At 41.7% G+C, this 16,911-nt stretch overlaps 1 protein-coding gene across 1 annotated transcript in view; it reads right to left on the reverse strand.

Annotated features, from left to right (window-relative positions):
* The window catches only part of gfra4a (GDNF family receptor alpha 4a), a 104,894-nt gene that overhangs the window by 8,230 nt on the left and 79,753 nt on the right, over nucleotides 1-16,911 (reverse strand). Inside the window, exons 2-6 of the mRNA XM_026339015.1 lie at nucleotides 16,498-16,779; nucleotides 15,916-15,996; nucleotides 10,749-11,088; nucleotides 8,611-8,720; nucleotides 6,743-6,877 (exon numbers count right to left, since the gene is read on the reverse strand). Of these exons, the coding sequence (XP_026194800.1) occupies nucleotides 6,743-6,877; nucleotides 8,611-8,720; nucleotides 10,749-11,088; nucleotides 15,916-15,996; nucleotides 16,498-16,779 (948 nt within the window). The remainder of the gene's footprint in view (nucleotides 1-6,742; nucleotides 6,878-8,610; nucleotides 8,721-10,748; nucleotides 11,089-15,915; nucleotides 15,997-16,497; nucleotides 16,780-16,911) is intronic.

The following is a 16,911-nucleotide window of genomic DNA, read 5'->3' on the forward strand; positions in this document are numbered from 1 at the left end:
GAAAAACAAGGACATACACTCTGAGACCCTCTCAACCCAGCAGGAATCTCTTTAGTAAAATATGAGCACTGCACAGGTTCACGGGCAGACGCACACAAACTCCCAGCATCTGCTCAAAGTCCTCTACTGCAATTATAGAAGTGAACAGTAAAAAACGGTTGTTATGAAATACTGATGATGACAGGAATAAGGATTTTTACAAAACAAACTTGAAGTAAAACCATTTCACTAATGACATCTTTTATGACTTACACAATTAAACACAGAGTTGTTGGATAGAAGGGGAGGGCTCAGTCACTGACTGTTGTTGTGCCTGTCTCTTTTCTTTGCAACTTAGCTTTCGGATAAAATTTTGGATAACAAAAAGCCTAATTAATAAATAAACAATAGAACATTTACAACTTTTGGCTAGTGATCATAACCACGGCACAAGATGACGATGCAAAAATACAGCCAATAACCCAGTGAAGCTTAGCTAATTGGAACAAATATGGCTGTGGCACTGTACTTTCATTAAATTTATCAGCTTAGAACAGGATAAAGTGCTTCACGATGCTTCGGTTTCTTAACTGTATAAAACTACAGCTGTTCCGGTCATCTGGAGGAACTTAGAGTCCTGTATCTTGTTCAAAAACACTTCAACATGTGAACAGTAGGAACCATCCCGTCAATAATCCCAAACTGCTGTATCCACCTACCACATCAGTACAAATTTACTATTTACAGCTAACTCCACCAGATCAGATTTCTAGCTTTAACAACATCCCGAGGTTCTTATTGGGATCTCACTGGGAAAGTCAGGCTGTCCTTTAAACAAAAACACAAGTTTCAACACTGTAGGCTGCATGGTTGTTGAAATGCAGAAGAGAAACACATGTCCTCTAGGAGGACAAAAATGAATTACTAGGTCTCAAGAGGCTGTTACTGACAGCATGATGCAGCAAACATATGCATTAGTGGCACTTGAGAAAGTTGATTAATCCACTGAATATGGCTGACATCATTACTCACAGAAGAAGTAAATATCAAGTCTTGAAGTAATGACTGAACGCATAAACACTCCGCTAGCCACGGCAGTGTGACAGCTGAGTCATAACATCTGATCACCAAACAAATGTGATGTTAAAGTGGTTTGGATTTGCCAGCAGTGAACAATGATGTTGAACAAAAGCAGCAAAATTAAAGTTGTGCTGTTTCATGCTGCTGCTGCTATGATGTTATTTCACTAAAAGCAACATTTAGTGAAATTGCAGTTTATTCCAGAGCTGATTTTATTTTTATTGGACCATTTTCAGAGCATGTTTAATGAATTTTGACATAAAACTGTGTAAATTGGGTGGTGAGCAGCAGGTGGGGTCGACCATCTAGCTTTCATTACACCATATGACAAAGATTAAATGGTAAAAGAAGAACGTCCATTATTCAGTCTTGTTCTAGGTCTGTTGTGATTAAAAAAAAAACATCCCTCTCTTAAAGCTGCTATAGTTTCCAGTTTAATCAATGATCAATCTACCTGCTCAGCACCAAAAGCCACAGCAAAGTTCCCAACTAGCTAATGTACTAACATACAACTGTCTACGTGACTGTAGAGCACAGTACTGTATATCAGTCCACATTTTTACACTCAGTGTCATTGCTGTTAATCCAGTGAAATAGCTTCATATTTATGCTGACGACTGAAGGAATGTGAATCTTTACAGATTTTCCTCTTTCACAGGTGCAAAAAAGAACAGATGCTTAAATCTGGATATAATTTAATTAAATAAACAGATGCTTTCAGTGTTTGGAGTTTTAATCCTCACTCGACTGAAATAGATAATGTTTCACGGCTTGACTGTCACCCCTTAACAGATGATTTAGGGAGTATCAGATACAAGCGAAGAAGACTCCGTTTTCTGGATGGCCAATTTTTGTTCAACCTCTTACTTTTGTAAGTGGTGACACAGAAAAGTCAGATGGTAGAAAAAAAAAAAGTCATACAATCGTAACCCTCAATTTAAAGAAAAAAGAAAAGCAAGATTGGACTTTTAGTTCCCTTAAAATGGATTCAAAACGAGAGTCAGTCTTTTAGCTGTCTTTAATGACATGATGTAATGATTGTGGTGAATATTTAAATGGGCCACTTTCGCTATGGCTCTGAGGGATATTACAGTATGTACAGTCTGTACTGTGTTTAATTTACTGTCTGCTGGATTTATAGGGTTTTATACACCCCAGAGGAAACCAATTACATTACATTTTTGGATTTACCACAACCAGAATGACTTATGATGATGTGATGAATTAATATTCTGTAAGCATTCATTTTCATTCAGCTAATGAACTACTCGGCAGCAATTACGTTAGCATGAAAGTCATTTCAATTAAAATATGCTGAAATGAAGACATGAATGAGAGATTCATCAATTACTCTCCCCAGCTTATAGTGTAAGATGGATGTGGGTGCTTAGACATAAAAATCACACCATTATTCCATCTGTTTCCAGCAAAAACCCCCCAGACTTCAGAAGCGACTGACTGGTTATTAGTGATGGGATTTCAAAGCCTCGAGTGGAGTATCAGGGCGTGACACACAAATATTGATTTCTCACAGGATCATAACAAATTGATCCATCCTCTTGAGGTAGTTTGCCATTGCAAACAAAATTCAGAGGCAATCAATGCAGAACCCTGATTTTACTCCCTCCACTGGTGCAACACTGAGGATCAACTACTACACAGAGATATAGGTGGTGGATGGGTGGCCCAAACGCTCGTGTTCCCAGCTCTGCAGCTAATTAGGGAATCTGCAAGTTGCAACACAACAGAAACGAGTCAATAGCGAGGAAAACAGATTGAGCTCGGCTAAGGGTTTGTATACATCAGCACCTTGGAGTAGAGACTGTGGACCAGCGTGCTAATGGTGCTGTGGGTCATTAGCATTGGTAGGACAGGTGGGAAAGTGTGCCTCTACGCTGAAAGTGTGCAGTTAGCTCTCGGCAGCATGCAGTGATCCCCTGGCAGGCTGACGGATGAGAGAAGCGAGGGGTGCAACTCCAGCTGCTCGCCACCGTGCCTCGCCACCCACTGTCACGCAAAGATGAAGTGCCAATTGATATCTTCAGTGGTAAACTGTTGTGACAGCTCCTTTGTAAATGTTTGGACATGGCTGTTTAGGCACCACCATCTCACATCTCTTTGACTTTTTAGCTTCACCCTGAGGGTTTCTTTTTTTTTCAAACTTTACAACTTCCCCCAGAGCCACACTGCAGAGCACATTCTGTGCACACCCCTTCTCTGTCCCCAGGCTGCCTGAGATATTGCTGGTCACCCTCACTTTTCCCTGTTTCATTACCAATTTAACTTCGAGATAATAATTGCAGAAATAAATCAGCTTCACCTCCATCTGCTCTGTGACTTTTCCCCTGATGCATTCAGCCTTAAGCGTACAAAGAAGTCCAAAACCCACTGTTCTGATCACTCATAGTGATGTGAATTTTATCACTGTGACAGCTGTTTTTAAAACCAGAGTTTGCTCACTCCAGACAGATTCTTTTCCTGCAGTTTTCCCCTTCTCCTATCTGCAAACGACTGTATTCTTCCCTTCCACTATTCTCTCTGTCCACCTCATTAGTTTGGAGGCAGGAAACCAAATTACGCTCAATTACAAAGTCATCAAAGGCCATCTGAAGTCCTGTCTCAGCAAGCACGGCCCAGAGCAACAACATAGGGGGGCCCTGCGCACAAAATAACCCTGAATTCACTCGCTAAAAGATGTAACCACCAAATGAGACCAGGAGGATTCATTTAATTGATACTGATGCTGTCCACTTGTAAAACAGAATCATCAATGAAGGGCAGGCGAGTTTTCTAGTCAAGATTAACAGCACTTCAGTCTCTGTACAGTGTGATTACATGAGAAACAAGGGGGAAAGAAAAACATTCGGGAGTGGAATCATCCCGCAACTATTGGCTTTACTCCAAACTCCCATTGCCAAATCATTATATACACTTTACCCTCCAAAATAGAAGCATGGCCTGCCTGTGCCTGGCAAACGAGACTGAACTCCAATTGAGATGAGAGCACGACCTGCATCACTGGTCCATGAATCGCCTTCCCCATTAGAAACTCGTTCATCCTTATTATCACGTATGCACAGTTTGGCTTCAGCCAAGTGCTCGGGCAGGAGAAGAGGAGTGCTTTTTTATTTTTTTGCACGGAGACAGGAAAATGGGGCCAGTCAGTCTGAGGTTTGTTTTTCTGGATCTCTAAGGAGCTTACAGTAAACAGCACGCAGGAGCTGCCTTCGCAAGCCTGAGTCCTGGCTGCAGGATGCACAGGAGGAGCTTCACTGGAAATAAAGTCATCTATCAAGCAGCTGACACATATACTGTATGAAATTGGTAAAAAAGAATAAATTTAACACAGATAATCCATAGATAAGGATACAGAGAGCTCAATAGCTACTGCTGCTACCTGGTGAAAACAACTACAATAAGCTGCCATTTGCCAAATTATTGCAACGATTGTATGGAAATGTAAATATATATACATTGAAATACAACACATTATATATTAAACAAAACCATCTGTCCCCTAAGATGCAGATGTGACATCTAGTCTGATCTGATGTGACATCCCAACCGCCAACATCATTTATCTGTGGCCTCTTAAAAATACATCTAATTCATCATAAATGCTGTGGTTTAGGTTTTATTAGGTTTAGGTTCAACAGCGATTTAAACACAACTCACCAAACCATCACAAATATCTGTATTAACTGATTTTCAGTTTTTCTGGCAACCAAGAACATTGTTTTATTGTTCCACAATCTGCAGCTGCAAGTTTCAAGCACTGACTAACTCATTAAAATCCATTACAGCATTTCAAATGATGATCCCATGGTGGAGCGCAATTAATACAAGTGATGCCTCTAATGGGAAATATTGAAATTTGAGCCCATTTGTTGTTTTTCCTTTCTTGGTGTTTTTTTCCTCCATCTTTGATGCTGTTGTTTCATCGTTTTTCCACTGGGTTAGTTTGAAATAAATGTCTTGCCTTGTATGCACAAACACCTGACAAATCGTTTACTTTTATACCAAAGGTGGAGATAAATATACAGCGTGTGAAAATCTACTCCTATCACTCCTAATATCTGATAAAAATCTAACAAAAGCCAAAGAGACCTAAGCAAACTAATAATAAAACAGGTGGTGTACTACCAACTAGGCATGCAGGAAGTATCGGCCCACTCAGATACTACATCCAAAGACATTACCAAACTGCACTGATCAGTCTGGGAAGGGTTACAAAGCTATTTCTAAGGCTCTAGGGGTCCACACATCCACACCACACCACTAAAAGAACATCCCACATGGATGTGGCTGCTGCTTCAGGACCAAGTCAATTTGCCATAACTGGGGGAATCGTGAATTCATCATTCTACCAGAGAGAGAGACGCATCAGTGTCATGCTACAAAAGCAGTGTGTCTTCAACCACTCTGTGATTTGGTAGTCACACAGTATGTCCTTAGCTGTTTTCTGTAGCTTTGAATGCTGCACGCAGCGTGGTTAGTGACCTCAACTAGGAACGCTGGTTTTTGAAGTGTGTGTGTGAGTGTAAAGGCTGTCAATGTCTATTAAGAGCATCATTAAATTTGATATTAATCTCCACAATTTTTTTTAAAGAATTAATGCTTAAAATATCTTGTTATAGCTGAACTAACCTTGCATAAAGGGCCATTCTGTTTTGTTACCACACAACAGTCGCTGCAATTTGCTTTGTACTGTCACCGGTGTTGTTATTCATGCCGACAGCAATGTAAGAACTCGTCTTCTTTTGTTGTTCGAAAAAATAATAACCCAGAATAAACTCCAGCGCCTGCTGTGACACCAGCGGCTACAGTTTGTATTACTATGTCATCGGTGTCATTCTTCTGTCACTCGTGCGATCACTCATTCAGCGGGATGATCCATCGCCACAGCTGTTTTGTTGTTGGATCAATAGATGTTACAACAAAAGGTAAAAGACTAAAGAGGATCGGTGGATAATTCTTACGTAACAGCTGAAGTGATGAACTACAGCTGATGTGTCACTGAGGACTTTGCTGCCACTAAAAGAGATGTGTTGGTACCGTCAGAAATAGTTTAAGCTGCAGTGATACATTTCTAAACATAATCCAATCAAAGCTATATTGCGCGTCATAACACATTACTGTGCACCAACAGCTGCATTGTTTCAGTGTCTGGTCACTGCTTCCATCACTCAGCTGACTGTCTGCAAGTTTCATTTGTTGGGGGGGAAGTAAACACCAGCAACTGTGGTGGTCTGATGTCACTAGCAGGTCACTCCCAAAGGTTGCTTTTCTAAGATCATAAATGTCTCCATAAGCCTAGAAAGGTTAAGTTTAATCATGAGAAAGGAAACCAGAGGAGCACGTCATTTTTCAAAAAGAAAGAAGTACTAAATGAGAGCTTACACTGTTAACCAAAGGGAAATAATTGGTGCTACAGTCCTGTTGATGGCGTGTCTGTAACTCATAGCCCTACATAGCAGCACATGTAAAAACTTCCATTAAGTGGGTTTAGGCTGACTCGTGTTTGCTTCCCAGCACATCAAAGAACGTCTGCAGTATGGAAGTGTCACGGATTATTTTGTTCACAAGTAAAGACTTTAATTCTGACACTTGTCCTGGTTCTTTGTTGGGCTTGTTGTTGTTGTTATTGTGTTGCCAGAGGTCTCTCTCTGCAGCTGTTACTTACTCAGGCAGACATTGTCATGGAAAAAAGCGAGGAAGTCGCTGCATTGTTCCCTGTGGTTGCCGCTCGCTGCGCAGGAGCACCAGGGTCCCACGTTGGATGTGGAGTTGTCAAGGTAGTTGGGAGTTATTGTGCTTCCTGTAGAGGGGAGGAGAGAGGGAAACGGCACAGGTCTGTCTATTTATAGGTACACTAAACTAATACAACTTTGCACTTTCCTGAGTCTGACCGCAGCGTCACATACGCAGGGAGTAATCAGTGTGATTTGGATGAAGTGAACTGAATGTTTAACATCTTCTTGCTGTCCCTCTATTGTTCCTGCTTCTCATGTGTCACTCTGAACAACACTGCTCTTCTAAACACCTCCTAAAATGTGTCGTTCCCAAAGAAATGCAAACGACTGTCTGACAGATGAGTTTAATGTCCCAACAAACTGAATGTTTTGAGCAGAATTCTGGCTGATTTAATCTCGTTATGCTTAGCCTGACTATGACCTTACCCTGATTACGATAATCAAATAAAAGCGTTTACATATGGCAATTTCTAACATTACAGCATTTCCTTAATCAGGTTAAGACTGAGTTATTAGTGTGCATGCAAATGTATTCAATGAGAGAAAGTGAGAGGAATTTCAAAGGAGGAACAGATGAGAGTGTGTATATAAGGACGAAGACACAGAGCGGCAGATTAGTTAAGCTGACAGCCTCGTGGCCAGATGCTGATTAGTTCAATACCAATTGCTAATAGGGCTCGACACAACTGAGCCAACAAAAATGTATGTAACACGTGTGATTCCTGTTTTAAAAAGACATTATTAACAACATGTTACAGGCTAAAAATACTCATAATTAATAAGATCAGTTCAAATAATTGTGTTTTCCTTTCGGGGATGTATTAATCATATTGCATAAAAAGAGAACCCACTTGCACATCATCCTTCTCTTGATCTGTAATATTAGATGCTACAACACACATCTCACAGCATCAAGTCTGCAGAGAACGAAAAGAAAGCAGTTGTTTAGCTTTCTTTTAGCACCTATGTTTCCGCTGGGCCAGGCAGCTTGGTGACCTTTGATAACTTCATGGCCTGCAGTGCAAAGTCGGGCACTTTTTTATTCCTTTTTGCCTTTAGAGGTTTTCACCAGAAAATGATTGGGAAGTCAGTCTCTGGCAGGGTTAATGTAGACTTGTAGCTTGTATTTTTTTAAAGAAGGTAGGAAATAAAATTGTTGCACTTTACAGGCACTGTGGCAAAAAGTCCTGATTTAACTCCATCGATTTTTGGGGTCCCAGACTTCCAAACAACACCTTCGAGTTGCACTTCTTCTTCAGTTGTCTAGAATGGCCAATCACTGCTGCACAGCCTTCTATCTCTGTCTTCCTTTATCAGTCTCCTTCAGCCTCTCACAAACTAAACAGCCTTTTTTTCTTTTTACTTGTTTTAGCAGCAGTTCAGTGTGGTATTGTTGTCCCATAATGACATGTTAGAATGAGTGGTAATTCAACAATGTTTGGTGCATTACGTGATCTTTTGTTAAGTTTTTATCTAAAGTACAATAAGCCATGTTCTACACCTCTACCTACTCCCACTCATTGTCACATCAGGGATAATTCTCTCAAAACAGCGGTCAATAGTTGTAATTGCACTACTTATAATGCCAACAACTTTGCGAGGCACGCTGCAGGCACATTAATCAGCACTCCATCGATCATTGAACCACACTTCTCATCACAATCCTTGATTCATTCTTTTAAGTCCTGTTCAACACACTTGTCTGCTCTCCACTTTCCTCCTCCTGAAACCTTTTGGCTCCCGATCCATCAAAACAGGTAGGCGAGCATGAGCTGACATAGAAAGATTTACTTCTTACCTATCAGGCCGGTGTATGCAAGTAGGCATGCTCCATAGTTCTCCTGCTTGCAGCCACTGGCGCTCTGCTCAGAGGGTTGGCAATCATACTGGAACTGTGCCCAGCGAGACCTGTGGGAGCAATAACATGCCATCCATCATTTACTTGTGCTTGGCTGCTGCATACACAGTGTCACTGATAGGCGGCCGGCACTGGTACCTCCTCTCAATGAGAGCATGTGGATCTGAAATCCACAACGCTTATCTACCTTTTCTTACTCCTACATCAGCTGCCTCCATCCTTCAAGATCTCTTGCTCTGTTGCACTTCAACCCAATGCCAGTCACCCTTGGTGACATTCATCCCTATTTCTCCTTCCTCACCATTTTAGCCAGCCTGTCAGCTTCTGGAAGGCTGCCAGGCTGTAAAGAGTCAATGAGGGGCAAAGATAGGCCTTGGCTCTGCTCTCTAAATACTGTGGGTGCTGTCTGGCAGGCTTGGCCATGAGGAGATTAGACAAATATGGATCTTCCATATAAATACTTTCTCCCACAGCCAGTCTGACTTCCCTCCTTCACCTTTCCTGCCAGCCGCCCAGACATCAAGTCTCATCATCACCATCATACAAGGCTATTGCAGCCATCATATCATATCATCAGCCCCCGTCGATTGCCATTTGCAACGGGAACCCCTCAGGGCACCACAACTCGCTGCTCTTCCCTCATTTGTCATGTCATTGTAATGATGTGCGTAAAACTCATAGGCCATGCACTAAGTGAAGGCATCCTCTGCAGACTGCTGGATAATGCCAGCTGACTGGTGTGGAATTGGTGGGCCACGCAGGGGCCTTGAGACGCTCCATCCATCGGGGTGGTGCTGGAGAATAATGCCTGATCGATAGCCGTGACAGATGAAGCCCTTTGTCTTCCTGACATTTGAAGAGGAACTAGATTAAATGCTGGCGACGCCGTCAGAGAGAGGAGGCTGACTGGATGGATCTGAGAACTCCATGTTTTCTGTCTCAAGTGATAAAGAGAAATACACCCTCTGAATTTTAAAGACTTTGTAAGACATTGTTAGTTTTTTAATTTAGATTTAAAATCAATTTAAATTTGATTGAAATCTTTATTTCATCACGGCCTCATATCGACAGGGATTTAATTCTGAATAAATACGCTTATTCAGAGAACTTATCTCACACAGAAGGTCAGTTTTTCTGCAAAACGTATTCACTGATCCTGACAACGTCTTGTGCTTGTGTTAATAAATATTTTCCGAGCACTTTGGCAGGAAAGTCGTGTGTGAATCCCAAGTGATAATGGCCGTTCTAATAATAATTATTGTACATGGCTCCTTGTTGCCTGGCTGCTTCCCCCAGAAAATGAACGCAGAATTTAATTGAACTAATTAAACACAGTTAATGAGTATAACAATTGAATTAATTAAACACAGCTGACTAATTAAATCTAAATGAACATATCATACCAGCCAGACCTATCTTCCAAGATACACAATACCATTTATTGTCCTGACTAAAAGTCATTGTGCACGGCCACCACATCAGCAAAGCACTTCATATTGTAGAAAACAGTGATGGAGGTACAGCTGGGTGTTGCAGTCAGTCACCAAAATCTACATGCAGCGACTTTTCTTGTATATAAACCCAGTTTTTTGTTTTTTGTATTTGTACATTCATCTAATGAAACGTTACAACACTAAACATGAATAACTGGACCCAGAATGGGAAAGTAAAATAAAATATCATGAAATATCACAGCAATTATATTTCTGAGTTTCTGACTTCTGTCTGAGAAACTCAGCAATTCAGAAACACAGATGACCTACACTCTAGAGTGTCTGTGAATGCTTCACACACACGCTGCACCACAGCTGCTACTGATACTTATAGACTTGGTGCTATTTTCTTAATGTAATGAGTGCTTGGGTTAAGGTGTACAAATGTGAGTGTTAAGTCACTACAAATTCTATTTTTGCTGTAACTGGGGTAAAACATGCAAAAACACCTTTGTGGTTCTTGAACAAAAGCCACTGTTGCTTCAAATTATCAGATCAGTGAATCAAGTGATGCCAACTCAGCAAATTAAGTGTAAAATGTTCTTGGCAGCAGGCAGCGTGTAAGACAGCATTTCTAATTTCTACCTGCACACGTAGTCTGCCTTGCAGATCCGCAGCTGAGCCAGGCAGTTGGGCTTGTCCTTGTCTTCATAGGAGCAGGATGGCACGATAGTTTGCCGGCGGCGCTCTGCACAGGCCGTGTCAGTGCAGGGACAGAACAGCAACTCATGGGTGTAGTCGGGGGGAACACGGTCAAAGAACTTCCTTAGTGCCTTGTTGCATTTTGGTCGGTTACATGGCCCCGAGCGGGCTGATGGCTGGATGCAGGCCGAGACGTATTCCGTACGCAGCTTCTGACACGTCTCATCTATGTTACACGCCTTGGCAGCATCCAGGCAGCGGTTCACTGTCGTTACTTCAGACTCTGGAAGACACAAATGAGAGGCAGAAAGAATCTTATCCTTCTGTGTGTTTTGAGCAAAATCAAATCCCAGTCAATGTTTAGCAATGATTCTAAGGCCTAATTGGAGTCCGTATTGACTCACCAGTCTCACCTCTAGACTCAGTTGTAGTGTTGCATTTACTGATGAAAGAAGAAGTGTGTGTTTTGAAGTACAGACTAAACTAAAATGAAGATTATATGTAAAAGCCCCCCTTGTAATGAATAGAACATGAATGGTATTTAAATGTTGCATGAGCCTGGGCACTGGATGTGTTTCAGTCGAGGCCTAATGGCTGAATATTTCATTCTGCTGGGTTAATGCAGAGTGGCAGTGCTGAGAAAGTGGCTCCTCCATCTCCCCAAGTGCACAACAAGGTCTGTAATTACTGCTCCTTCCCCTTCATCCATCTATCCATCTTTTCCACACTCCCTGCCTACATCTGGATTCATCTCTCACTCACCTGACTCCCTCCTTCTCTTGCAATCTTCCTGTCTTGCTGTATGCCTGCCACTCTCCGTGCTGCCATCACCCCTTACTCCATCTGTCTCTCCCGTTCCTCGATTCAGCTCTTTCTCTCTCCCCTTCCATCCATTCTTTCTGAACTTTGTCCATCTCTGCCTCTCTCAGTGCCCATACTTCCCCTGACTTCCGCAGTAATGAGCCTCCTCTACGGAGGCAGTGGAAAGCCCCTTTCATAACCATCTTTTTCTGGCCACATTATTTCCCAATCCATCATTGTGTGTGTGTGTGTGTGTGTTGTGTTTTTTTTGCTTTTTTTTTTACCCCAAGCGACCTCCCAGTCAATACGGCCATGATGACGCTCAGCTCCTCTGGCAGATAGCGCAGCTCATTAGTTTGTAAACTGCCTGTAGTTGTGTCTCCTGGTGAGTTTGGCTTTCACCAAGCTGTCATATAAAATATGAATGGCCTTGGAGAGCAAGCTAACAACCCATCACAAAACATAGGTTATTCCCAACTTAACTGTAAGTAGCCAACCAGGGAGGTGGAGGGGACCTGATGAAATTGCAGGGCTGGATGACAAATTTCATCCAGTGGCCACACGTGTGAGAGGATATGTGCAGAAGTTTTCATGTAAAATGTTTGTCATTCTGTTTTTAAGCCATCATTTATTCAGAAGGACCTGCTGAGCATTCATGCTTTTACTTGGGAACATTTTGCTTCACATTCACACCTTACACACATTTACACCTCTTCCCAGTGCAACCACAGTCCTCAGCTGTTCCTCACTGGAGCCACCTGAGGATAAGTGCATATTCTAGCCTGCTTTCCAGTCACAGAGCTGGTTGTGTAATATTTATCATCACAGATCTGAATTTTAAATCTGCAGTGCAGTTTGACTATTTGGACAGTGACATATTCTGTTGCTTAAGCTCCAGAACGTCAGCACAGGGGATTTAAAAATAAGATTTCTGAGGTTAAGGTACTGTCTTAAAGCTCTAAAAGAAATTCCAACACTGTGTTTGTCACACCTAATTAATATTTATGTCCATTATTAACTATTGTGATTATATTGTGCCCATAACCCTCCAGCTGTTTGTCAGTTTCCTGCAGATCATCAATGTCAATGTCATCACCCCTAAAATTCTTAAACCAAAACTCTTCTGTACATCAGGTACTAACAACCTATAGACCTAAAGGTGGTCCTGGAGACTGGGTTTCCCCCTCACAGGTTACATACAGCCTGCCCCACTTTGTAGCTTGGTGGACTATACAGTGTTATACAGCAGGAGATGAAAATCAAACCATTAATGATATTTGAATAAAATAAATGCTGGCATGCAAGTAGTTAAATATCCAACCCTATAGGAGCTCGTTGTACTGTACAATATGTCCCCATTCATATTGTATGAACAATGCAGAAACTGACTTTTATATACACAGTATAGAATTCAGCACTCTGCAATAGGACAATGGCAGGACTAAAACTGCGACACACTTTACCCTAATCTGCATGTAAACACCCCCAAATTAAGGCTCTGCACTTGACCTTCGGGCAAATCCCAAGTCCATGTTTTCTTAATGCTTTGCAAAGCTTAAGATCGACCTGTTGCATTAGTGAGCCATGAAAACAACTGTGGGTATTTGCACCACCAAGATGCATTGAGAAGGAACAGGGAAAAACAATCCCTCCTACAGGCCAATGATGCAATAAATATTCTGTAATGTGTTTAAACAGAGGCTCTGATTTGACTTTAGTTAACTGATTAATTGCTAAAGGGTGAAGTATTCTGTAGTTTGAATATTGTTCAGATTATGATGAGCCGTGGCTGCGACTTGCCTCTTTGAACAGGGTCATTAGTCTGTTTGAGGGAGAGATGCTGTACAAGCGGAAAAACATCCATTAATCAAGTGTTTGTCATTCTGGCAGTCCACTTGTCAAGATGCATGGCATGGATGTAAACTTTGACCTCCCACAGAGTCGCATGAGTAAAATGTATGAGGAGGCTGCACAGTGCAGTTCTAGTGTAAAACAAGTGCTGTAATTTTATTAAGCAGCTTATGAACGAGGTCACAAAACATATGATGAAGTGTGTTAAAGACGGCGTCACTATATCAGAAGTGTTTAGTGTTTCTCTCCATTTGTGTATAGGGGTTTTTACACTAACTGCCTCACACAAACAGGTGAGGACAGTTTTCCCTAATCGGTGATCACACTCAATTATGCACAACAAGTCCATAGAAAATTAATTGGATTGAGTGTTGCAGCACGCCTGATGATTTTCTGGGGATCATGACTGGTGCAGAGGTGATATCACCACTACAATGCACTGCTGAGATTCATGGCGAGTTTGAAAATAGCTGCCTGAGATGTTGAGGGAACAACCATGAAAATGAAAGAAGCCCGAGAGGAGCTGCAGGGTGCTGTGGTTCAGCTTTTTTGGGGGGGGGGGGGGGGGGGGGGGGGTGTTACAGAGGAGGTGGATGTATACAGCCGTTTACCATTATCCATCCTCTTCTACAGTTTTAACTTAGGTTTATAAATGATTGTCTATTAAAGATGTGTATATTTTGAAGGATGATTTTGCTTATGTAATTTGGGTGTTATTTTCACTTTGTTGCTTCTGGGAAAACAACAACATAACGATAAAGTTTAGTTGGATGATTAACAGTTAACTTAACCTCCTTCATTGTGAGTAAAACTTGGGCTGCTCCTGAAACGCTGGACTGGAAGTACAGTAGGTCAAATCAGTCAGGAGGTACGGTTAAACTTTGCCTGGAGGTATTTACAGCAGCTCATTTTTCTTAATCATTTTTCTGCTCGAGTTCGATTTCTCTTCCAAACAAGTCAAAGATCTTGTGTTGTGTAAAACCTGCCTCATTATCTGACTGCTTGTGCTAGTCGCGGTGTCAGACTTCATTTTAGGGATATCACTGCCCTGTAAGAACACAATGAAAATCAGATCAACGTTTGTAATAAAACACAATAATTCTTAAATTGCTGTAATGAACATGTCAGGTGCAGACTGTCTCTGTCGTAAAGCTGTGTTGGTAGCGAGGTCGTGGGCCCTGATCTCTCCCATTCTAACGGTGAATATTATGGTAGACCCTTAACCTGAACTTATCTGTCAGGATCTTATTCAAACTGTCCCTTTAACCGGCCTCTTAACCATTGTCGGCCTCTCATCCTTGTATTTAAAGAATACGCACAGAACTACATTACTTCAGATGTAAAACCATAAACTTTGTATTTGACACTGATCCCTGTTTGCATATAATTGTTTTATCATTCCTCAAATCCCACAAAACAAATATCACTACCTGTCTATCATTCTCCGCTGAGCAGCTAAAGACACAGTGATACTGTACATCAAGAACTCTTCATTATATTTTACAAATGTTTAATTTCCAAATATAAAGAGAGCAGAGCTTCTGATATAATTACAGTTTTATTGTGTTTTTTGTGTCAGTAATATTGACATGACTGTGTTTCATGTTGTTCAGGCCACTACTTTTCATTTTCATTTTGTTTGGAAAACATAATCCAGCATAATGTTTTCTCCCTTTAACCCGTCATCATCCTTTTGTGTAAACGTTTTCTGAATGTGTCTAAGACATTTGTCATTATACTGCACGCCATGCATGAATGCCTTCTATACTAATCAGTTCATTTAAGTCATTATGCACGTTTCACAGTCTCTCCATCTCATCTTCACTCATCCCAAATATAATTGCTGTAGAAGAAAACAAAACACTTGACTTTCTGTCCTCTCCAGTGGAAAAAATTTAGCTCCTCATTTGTGTGTGGCTTTTTCTAAACCTCTGAAAGGAAAAAAGTAAACAAACTCTGTCTTGCATCTTCTTTTTCCTGCTTTTTCTCTCCCCCTCACTCTCAATTCCTGCTTTTTTAAGTTCCTGAACACCCTCTGTTGTCTCTTCCCACAACTTTACAGCTTCAAGCTGTATTATAGTAAATAGGTAATTAATCGGTGCTTCTGGAGTTAACAGCAGCACCTAAAGGCCCTGCGGCTTGCCCACAGGCTCAGAGGCAACACAGAAGTAAAGTGTGGACTGCCACTCATCTAACACACTGCAAACCCACTGGTATATCTCCTTCTTTAGCACATAAATTGGTTGGGACGCGTGTCGTATTTTGGGGGTGAATAGCTGTTCTTTGATGGACACTTGTGGATTATATAAATGTTTGTATTGTGCTACCAGTTATTGTCATGATGGATTTTACATTGTTATACTGTATTTTTATGGGGACACCAGGAGGACCCTAAAAGACTAATTTAGAGAAAGTGAAAGCAGAGGAACACTTGTGTAGTGGCCGCTCGCTCTGTCACCTGCAGCAATGGAGGCCAGACGAACGTAGTCGGAGCCTCTCTCCTCTGGTTCATAGGGGTAACTCTCCACGAGGCTGAGTCCTGCAACACAGAGGAGAGGAGTTAGTTTTTACCCAAACTAAATATAAATTACACAAGTTATTATTTTATGCTTCACAAGTGAGTGTTGCACATTTACTCCAGTCTGTTTTTTTTTTATCTAAAACATCTGCACTTGACTCACAGGAAACTCAAATGTTGTCAACATTTTACTGATGCTCTCTTCTGAATATATAAGTAAATGCTTAATGCACAAATCTGAATTGCAAATTCCCCAAAACTAAGCGTATACATGTAGAAAATTATATTGCAAAGCAATTGAAATAAGTACTTAACACAAGTGATCAAATACAAGCCTGGGTGGAATAAAAGGAATCAGAGCCATTTTTTTCATTTAGCCTGGAATGTACTGTACTGTTGAGCTGTCTGGAGGTGGAAGCATAATTCATATGTAATGGGTGGCATACACTTGATAATCCTGGTAACATACTGTGCCTGCTCTGCCCACCTCCATCCGAGTCTCTGTCTTACTGCCAGTCTTACCGTGCAACACGGACTGGTGCAGACTCCAGTAGATACTCAGGCAGTTCTTCTCCTTCTTCATGCCTCGTTTACATTGGCAGCCACGGAGAGGGGTGGACAGCAGCGCCGTCATGGCATTTTCACACTGGTTTCGCGCCCCAGGGCCCAGCTTCACGCTGCCATCCCCCGCCACACATTGCCTAAGGGTGCGCAGTCGTGGGCTGCAGGTGTCATCACTGGAGCAGGTGTCTCCTGCACGCAGGCAGTCCCTCCCACCCATGGAGAGCGCCATACGTGGGACTCCTACGAGACAGACAAAGCAAGTTGAGTTACATTCACATCACGGGCCCTTGTGCTCACTTCCAGTGTTTAAGTCAGTGTAGTCTTTGTGTTTTTTGTGTTTTACAATTCATGTTTGTTGAGTGCTGTGTAACT

The sequence above is a fragment of the Anabas testudineus genome, chromosome 22 (genome assembly GCF_900324465.2).
Source record: "Anabas testudineus chromosome 22, fAnaTes1.2, whole genome shotgun sequence".
Lineage (NCBI taxonomy): Eukaryota > Metazoa > Chordata > Actinopteri > Anabantiformes > Anabantidae > Anabas > Anabas testudineus.